The sequence below is a fragment of the Prionailurus viverrinus genome, chromosome C2, assembly GCF_022837055.1.
Source record: "Prionailurus viverrinus isolate Anna chromosome C2, UM_Priviv_1.0, whole genome shotgun sequence".
Lineage (NCBI taxonomy): Eukaryota > Metazoa > Chordata > Mammalia > Carnivora > Felidae > Prionailurus > Prionailurus viverrinus.
Window position 1 is genome coordinate 141396524 of NC_062569.1, and position 9020 is coordinate 141405543.

Here is a 9020-nt window from a genome sequence, read left to right on the forward strand (position 1 = left end):
TCTATCTCTCTCAAAATAAAATAAAATAAATAAGCTTTAAAAAAATGAGGATACTTCCAACAAATATGGTTAAGACAGCATTATGTCTATCTTTATCACGTGTCTCTATTAATTCCATTATAAAATAACTGAGTAGTGTTATTGATAAAAACAATAATTACGCTTATGAAAATTCCCCCAACAGTAAGGGCAGATATAAAAAGTTCCTTTCTGGGGGCGCCTGGGTGGCTCAGTCGGTTAAGGGTCCGACTTCGGCTCAGGTCATGATTTCACGGTTTGTGAGTTCAAGCCCCGCATCGGGCTCTGTGGTAGAGCCTGGAAACTGCTTCGGATTCTGTGTCTTCCTCTCTGTCTTCTCCTCTCCCACTCATTCTCTCCCTCTCTCCCCCACCTCAAAATAAATAAACATTAAAAAAAAAATTTTTTAAGTTCCTTTTTGGACTAATCAAGCCCTGACAGACAATACTATTTTATTTTTGATTAAAACTTAAATTTATGTTGCCTCATTAATTTGATTGTAATTAAGCACATGCAGACATGGAAAACTGAACAAATGAGTTTGTGGTAGCTGGGGGTAAGGGGTCAGGTCTAAGGTACACATATATACCTCAAGGGTGGGATTAAATCTCCTGTGTTTCTTCCTGCAAAATTTCTCCATCTATGGCCAAAATATATTAGTCATTAAAGGTTTGAAGTTTAACCAAGCCACAAGAGTAATCACCCATTTCTTCACTTAATACAACTGCCTTTTCTTGATATACCAGATCTCTTACTCTCACGAAGTATCCTTTAAGGCCGAAGAGTAATTTATCAGTCTCTATCATCTAGGAGACTTCCTTACATCCTTCAATGAAGACAGGATGTGGTTTGTGTGGAAGCAAATTGAGAGCATAGGACAAACTGTTAGATTCTCAAAGAAAGAATTAGGCCAAAAACAATTTCACATCAACAAAATAAACCCCTCCTTGGTTACAACATGGACTTTTCTCGCTCAATCAAATTTCTCAGCTAAAAATCGTCTGCACTTGGGAAGAAAAAATAGACAAGGACCATCTGGAAATTGAAAGATACAAACACCATTTGGGGTCCATCACCGATAAGACCTTAAGAATTCTAGAATCCATTCATGTACATAATACTCTGATTGTTATTTTCCCTTTTCTGAAACGCTTGTCTTGCGTATTCCTTGTCCCTCCTCACTGACCTTTACATGTGGCTGTGGACCCATCTCATTCGCTACTCACTGGATCTACTCTGAGCAGGTTTATTTCAAACATGGATACATTCTCTTACTTGAACCCACTTTTTTTTTGATTGAGTAGGACAAGGATAAATACAAAAGTGGTGTTAACAAAAACCCACAGATTCCTTGGGACTTTGCTTATTCATTCTCCAATGTGTTAATCGCTCCTGAACTTCAGTAACACCAGTTCTGTGTACTCTCAAATATCCTTAGCCTAATTTTGAAATTGAGACTGAAACCTCGTATTATATAATAAACAAAATACGCTGATTCTTAAAGAGTCTGCTTTTAATTAAGCAGACCATTATACTCATCACCTGACTGATAACTAATTCGTTATTTTTTTTGTCAATGTTTATTCAATTTTGAGAGACAGAGAGAGACAGATCATGAGCGGAGACGGGGCAGAGACAAGGAGACACAGAATCCGAAGCAGGCTCCAGGCTCTGAGCCACCAGCACAGAGCCCGATGCGGGGCTCGAACTCACAAACTGCAAGATCATGACCTGAGCCGAAGTCGGTCGCTCAACCGACTGAGCCACCGAGGCGCCCCATAACTAATTCGTTTTATTTTAAAACCTAGTTCTTATAGAAATGCTGCACCCTCAAGCAGTCTGCTTTTCGTTTTCCTTGTACATGCTGGTGAAGCTCGTTTCACACTTTCATTTTAAGACCAAAAATCTTTTGCTGGCATTTGAAACCTTCCATTTTGGCCTTGATTGGCAAAACCTGTTTAGTCATTTTTTTTTAGAAGAGATTTTGCTAAAAACTACACCAAGCTTTTTCACAGCTCCTTGCATACAGCTGATAGTCAACTAATAGCGAGTTAATAATCAAGCCAGTATACAAATTTGCTCAATATTAGACAAATGTGGCAGGCCGCCCATATGCATACATTTAAAATCGGTCTGTCCATTTGTGCAAAAACTGCTTATGCTGCTTTACACATTTCTGTACTGTTTAACATTTTTCAATGAACACAATATATTTTAATGTTTTCTTAAAAAGCCAACTGAAATACAAAATATGCATGTTTAGTAAATGAAATTTTAAAACATGTATTCTGCAAATCTTTAAATAAAATTCATTTGTTTTTTAGAGGACTGCCCATTTCCTGCAATAATCTTAGCTGGTCAGTTAAGTGCATTACTCAATATATAAGTAAAACATCATATAGGAGTTTTGTCTTGCCTTTGTACCTTTCAACTCTGTGTGATTTAAATATATCATTTTATATCATCATCACATACAGTAGTAACTAACACACAGCTCTTATAAAGTGCTACATCATACTGTATATATTAACTCATATCCCGTTCCAAGCAAGCATTTTACACATATATGTTTTTCTATATACGTCCCCATTTGACAAAGGAAAAAATGAGGTCCGGAGCTAGCCCACAGTCAATAGCTCACAAGGGACAGAGCCAGGATGTAAGCCCAGGCAATCCTGCTCTAGTCCGGCCTCTGCATCAGTGTGAGATGTTAGCTTCCCTGAACATGTGACAATCTCAATAATCAGGTGTTGCCTAACATCACATGGGTACCGCAATTACCATTACAAATGTGGGGACAATTCCACTCCTTACCACAGAGGCAGGCTTTTCAATACCTCTCGTCTTCCCCATTTCAAGCAGCACTACCTTCTTTCATAAAATACTATAATCCTAACATAGTTCAAGCTAAATCTGTATTGTAGGTTTCTTCAGAAATGTGGCCCAACTAAATCTAAGCTCCTTACTGCAGCTAACATTTCATACATATGAACGGGAGACCTCTGTATCCATCCTACTTTGAAGAGTCGGCAAACTAATCTATTAAGCATCACATTTTCATAAACCTATTAACTGATGAACATGTTGGAGGTTTTTTTTTTTGTAACGAATTAGTTGATTCTTGAACAAGGGTTTGAACCAGGGTCCACTTACACGCAGACCTTTTCTGTTAAATACAATACAGTCCTATTAATGTACTTTCTCTTCCTTAGGATTTGCCTACTGACAGACATCTTTTCTCTAGCTTCCTCTTTTGTTAAGAATCCGTACATAATACATATACAAACTATATATTTGTACATAATTCATATACAAACTACATGCTAACGAACTATGCTATCGGTAAGGCTACAAGAGTAGGCTATTAGTACTGTGCTTTATTTCTTGACCAGTCATTCTAACCCAGTTTCTGGGGGACTTCTAAAGAGGGATGCCTATCTATTAATCAGGATTTACTCTCAAGAGGGAAAACTCACAAAACACTGTTTTCAAAGAAAAAACACTCGTGCCCTCACAGACACGGTTATTTCTTAAGCTATCCCTAGGACACTGAAGAAATGGTTACGTAACATTTTCCTCTTCACCATGGTTTTCATCTGTAAATTCAGTTTGAGGGTTTAGGTACTGTTGAACGTATTTTTTTTTTTCATTTTTTTTTTCAACATTTTTATTTATTTTGGGGACAGAGAGAGACAGAGCATGAACGGGGGAGGGGCAGAGAGAGAGGGAGACACAGAATCGGAAACAGGCTCCAGGCTCCGAGCCATCAGCCCAGAGCCTGATGCGGGGCTCGAACTCCCGGACCGTGAGATCGTGACCTGGCTGAAGTCGGACGCTTAACCGACTGCGCCACCCAGGCGCCCCCGTATTTTTTTTTTAATGTTTTTATTTATTTTTGAGACAGAGAGAGACAGAGCATGAGCAGGAGAGGGGAAGAGAGAGAGGGAGACACAGAATCCAAAGCAGGCTCCAGGCTCTGAGCTATCAGCACAGAGCGCAACACGGGGCTGGAACTCACAGACCGTGAGGTCATGACCTGAGCCGAAGTCGGACGCTTAACCGACTGAGCCACCCAGGTGCCCCGACCGTATTTTTTTATTAACAACAACAAATTAAGAAATAGACATTTTGATTAAACTTGCTACTCAATCAGGGGGAATGCTCATTCCTTAACTTCCTCTGCCTGCCACCCCTCCGGCTCCTTCCAGCCCCTTATGAGGGTGTATCTGCATACTGGCTCTGAGACACAGGGTGACAGTATTTCCAGAGATTTGCAGGAGGTCGTATGTGGCATCACCCCCCACCCCGTACACTTGTATCTGGGATCCCACTACAAAAAGGAAACCATTTCACAACGATGTAGAACGCGGAGAAGTAGAAACCACCAGCAAAAACCAAAACAGACATTTAATATTGTATTTTCCCACCCGCCTCCCAGTGGCCCAGCGAATCACTTTTTTCGTCATGTACTCACTTCCTTAGTGAAGGTCCTACTGAAGGTACTGCAGCAGAGCGCTGAGATCTTACTTGCAGCCCCTTCCCTCACGCCCCTCAACCCCTTATTCCGAAGCCCCTACTCTTCGCCAGATTGTACCCTGCCCCCTGCTTTGTCTCGGCATCTGTCTCAGTTCATGAACATTTATTTATAGTGATTTATGGTCTGTCCTCCCCACTAGACTGGAAGCTTCATGAAGGAAAAGACTGCATTGCTCACAACGTTTTCAGAGCTGTGGACTGTGTTTGGCCCAAGAAGAGAATCAATACAACTGTCCCAAATGAATAGATGCAGTGTTTAGGAAAATCAAACCCTACATTGGCTCCACCCTCACCTCAGGGGTAGTGTGTGTGTGTGTGTGTGTGTGTGTGTGTGTGTGTGTGTCCCTCTGTCTCTGGGAGGGAGAAGGTTGGGAGAGGCATGTAAACAAATGCTGTAAATGCTAAGACTTAAACTCCCTTCCCCAGACCTGGGGTACAATACTGGCTAGAATTTTCCTACCAGGAAATTCTCTAGGATTATCTCATCTCATTGTTCTTTATTCCTCAAATATAGATGTTTACACTGTAAGGCTTTTATTCAGTAAACCACTTAATCTGTCCTTTCCTCCTGGTATTCAACACTTTCTATTTCCTTTAACAATCCTGTGCCTGTCTTATTTAGTCTGCAAACTTTGGGTGAGCAGGGGAATGCGGGTGGGTGGTAATGAGGCAAATACAGTCAAATTAAACCTTCCACCCAGGGCTTTACATCTAAAATACATTTATAAGGTTTACCTTTGCATTTGTAATTAACATAATGAAGCTGGGAATAAGGAATATATATTAAAGATGCTTTGTAAGTCTCTTAAGGTAATACATGTCCCCACCTAGATCAAATTTGCAGAAACAAAATGCACATTTCTACTGAATTTTATTGCATTTCTTTGGTGACAGTTTAGTGGCTACATGAAAGCCATATAATAGCTATGCTTATTTCTGGAATGACTGACACCCTTCATCTTCTTATAAATATCTCTATAGAAGTCTCCAGTATGCCATTAACAGTAGCATAACAATAGGGATCCTCTAGCAACAAGGAGAAAGCCTCATCCACAAACATAATCTCTTTTCCTTTAAACCACTATTCAATGGGCCACATTATTTCTTTTGTATTTTTTTTCCATCAGTCATTCCTAACTTAACCTTGAGATCTGTTCAGTTGCATGTTCCTTTTCACTTCCCCCATCAGGACCAGGGATCATTATTCTATCTGGAATACTTCTCCGCAGTACTAATAGCTTCCCAAATGCCATCAGGCACCTCTTCTGGTTAGGTGACAAGAGAGAAGCTTTTGTGCCCTGCCAGTTATCATGATTTCCCATTGATTAGCAAGAAACGGTGACTCCTTAAAGATCACGATCAAATCTGGGCTTCACGATTCTGTGTATAGATCTCTACTCCTAAGGCAGGACTAGTCAGTATGACTAGGTATCCATAATCTGTGAATTACCACCATTATCAAAACAAGTAATTGTTTTTAGGTTAACCTCCCATTTAGATTAAACCCCTCAACAGGGTAAACTAAAATGTAAGAAGCACTATTATTTAAACAAATAAATGTTAGAGCCTTTTAATTTTATACTCTGTCAATACACCAGGCAAATTCATCGACTCAGGTAATAACCCCAAAAGTCGAGGCCCCATTAACATTGCCCTTATTCACTTCTTTTTTTAGAGCCACCTGCAGTAGACCTATTTTCTAAGGCCTACAAAAAACACTCAACTCATAATTACATCTTTCAGTGGACATAGATATAGCTGAATTAACCCTCCTCAAACCTCATTAGAGTGAATTGCCTACCCTTCCACCAATGCTTTGCAAAATGGACTGTGAATTTCACCTCCACTATTCGAAAGAAGTGGCAGTAACAAGTAAAAATGTCCAAAAGAATGGCAGAAAGAGCAAAGAAATGCAAACAGGCCAAAAAAATAAAATAAACCTGACTCATATTTGCCTAAATGCTGCCTCTTTTTATACAGGGAAAAAAAAAAAAAAAAAACAAAAAAACAAAAAAAGCAGTGCTCAAAAAAGTTAAATATTCACATTTGGGCAAAAACTCCAAATGTACAGGTTATGATATGCTTTTAATTACTTAATTTCTGTTTTTTTAGCGTGTAGAAAGACAATCGGGAAGATAACAGCAACACTTGTAGGAGTAAATGCAAGTAATTGGAGGAAAAAAGAATCCCCTTAATTAAATGCAGTTTTTAAAAAATACGGAAAACCAAATTCTTCACTTCTTAAATCAGTCTTAACCAGCCCTAAGATGATTTCTGAGCCACTTACAGGTAAAAGAAGGGGGAAAAGTTCAATGACCTTGTAAATTTGGGACTCAAAAACCATAGTGGTGTGGTAATCTGCATAGCCTCAGGGTAATTACAGAAAAACACTGGTCTGGGAATTGCTTTTTTTGGAAAATTACCATGAGGTAGGGGAAAAGGAGGAAAAAAAAAAAATGGAAAAATTGGGAGAGACTGCCAAGTGCTAAGATACCAAAAGGGAACCCAAACGATGAGACATACAAGCTCGTCTGCCCCTCCTGTCACGCAAACAACTTCTTAGCATCCTTAGGTAAAAAGAAAAATAGTCGTTTTGCACAGGCGTTAGCTGAATGTTCGAGAGTTGGATGAATGGGGAAGACTTGTTATACACCTAGTGGTGGGTGGATTTCACCAGGCTGCAGCCTCCACACAGCTTTTCTTTGCTGCACTGCAGAGGCGCCATCTTCTCCGTCTTAATCTTCACTCAATTCAATCCTTTTATCTGCACCCTAAAAAAAAGACCCTGAGGACCCTCCCCGGCAGCCCGCGCCCCCAGGGGGACTAAACCAGACTGCCCAGCGCTGCCAGGGAAGAGACCGCGCCTTAATCAGACAAACGCCTCCTTTGATGCACAGGAGGGGAGAAGAGCTCGCGCCTCCCCTCCGCCCGCCACTGCCCTAATCAGACGCACACCCCACTGTCCGCGAATTTCTCCCCAAGGACTTTCCAGCCCGACACACAATTAGCAAGCCCCGGAGGTGACGAGGAGTGGCCGTGGAGGGCCCCCCGAGGCTCCGCCAAAGCGGCCCCAGCAGCGCCCCAGCCCCCTCTGGGACAGACGCGCAGCTCCGGGAAGGGAGTCGGGCGGGAGCCTCGGTGGCGCACAGACCCAGGCGGCTGGCTCAGCCACCGCGCCCCGGGCTGGCGAGGGCGGGGTGTCGCGGCTTTTGTTCCCGGGAACCTTCTCCCTCTCCGGAAGGAGCTGAAGGTGCGGAGCGAACGCCAGGGCCGTCCAGGCTTTGGGGAAGGTGCGAGGTGGCCGTGGGTCTTCGACCCCTCCCATCTCTCTCAACTTACACAAAAGGGAGACGCAGAATGTACAAAGTTTGCCTAGGGAAGGTGGTGCGCGACCCTCCTGGGGTCGCACTGAGGCGGCCGCAGCGAGCGGCCGCCAAAGGGAAGGAGCGAGAGGTCGGGCAGGGAAGAGGTGCTGGGGATAAGAAGAGAAGGTGAAAGGGGGCAGAAAAGGCAAAGGGAAAGGGGGGCTGCTTCCCGAGCTGTCCCGGCTCCTCCTCCCCAGGGCCGGAAAGAAGGAAGGGCACCGATCAGGAGCCGAGGACGGGATCCAGGGACGCTGCGTTTTCGGTTTTCCCCACGTGCTCCGTCCCCCTTCCCCCCCACCCCCCATCTGGAAGTCTCTCGCCTCTCCCCCAGCCCCCGCCCGCGAGGCAGGGACTGAGTCAGGGTCAGAGCTCAGGATCGCCTCCACCCCTCCTCTCCCACAACCGCCGCGGACCCCGGGAGCCCGACGCCTCGCGAGCTCCCTCTCCGCCGGCCGGAGCGCGCGTTCCCGGGCCAGGGCTGGGCCGGAGGCGCGGATGCGCAGGGCACCCGCAAGCGGGGGCGTGGGACGTGGAGGGGAAGAGGGGTTCCCTGGACTGCCCCCGGCTTCTTCGGATTAAAGATTTAGGGGCATGGGATTCCCACCGCAGCCCCCACCCCCAATTCCGAGGCGCGGCACCCACCTCCAACGCCCGAGCCGTCCAGGCGGCCAGTAGGACCAGTGCCAAAGCAGGCAGCATCGCGACCCTGCGCGGGGCACCGAGCGCGCTGCTGTGCGAGTGGGATCCGCCGCGCCCTGGCTCCGCCGGTGCCGTCGCCGCCGCCGTCTCCGATGGCCCCCGCGCCCGCGCCGCTCCGGCTGCTCTCTCCAGCCGCTGCCGAGGAAACTGACGGAGCTGGAGCGCGGCGGCTGGGCTCGGAGCCCGGCGAGTCAGCTGATCCAGCCCGCCCCGTTCGGCACCCGAGAGGGACCCCTAGCGGAGCCGCCGGGGAGCTGCGCGCGCTCGGGCCGGGAGGGGCCCGCGCCCCCGGCGCCCACAGGTGCGGCGGCCTCCGCTCCTGCGCGCCCCGCCCCGGCCGCCGGCCGCCGGCCCCCGGGGCCTCCGCGAGCCGGAGCGAGAGTCTGGGGCCGGGAGAGGACC

General features: G+C 45.6%; 1 protein-coding gene across 6 annotated transcripts in view; it reads right to left on the minus strand.

Annotated features, from left to right (window-relative positions):
* Positions 1–8779, minus strand: part of APP (amyloid beta precursor protein) — a 276131-nt gene extending 267352 nt beyond the window's left edge. For 4 of the 6 annotated variants that reach the window (XM_047876433.1, XM_047876432.1, XM_047876431.1 and 1 more), the window contains exon 1: positions 8562–8779. In XM_047876433.1, the coding sequence (XP_047732389.1) occupies positions 8562–8618 (57 nt within the window). In that variant the 5' untranslated portion in view covers positions 8619–8779. The remainder of the gene's footprint in view (positions 1–8561) is intronic. The other 2 variants (XM_047876429.1, XM_047876428.1) reach the window with 1 other exon arrangement.
* Positions 8780–9020: the final 241 nt, after the last annotated feature.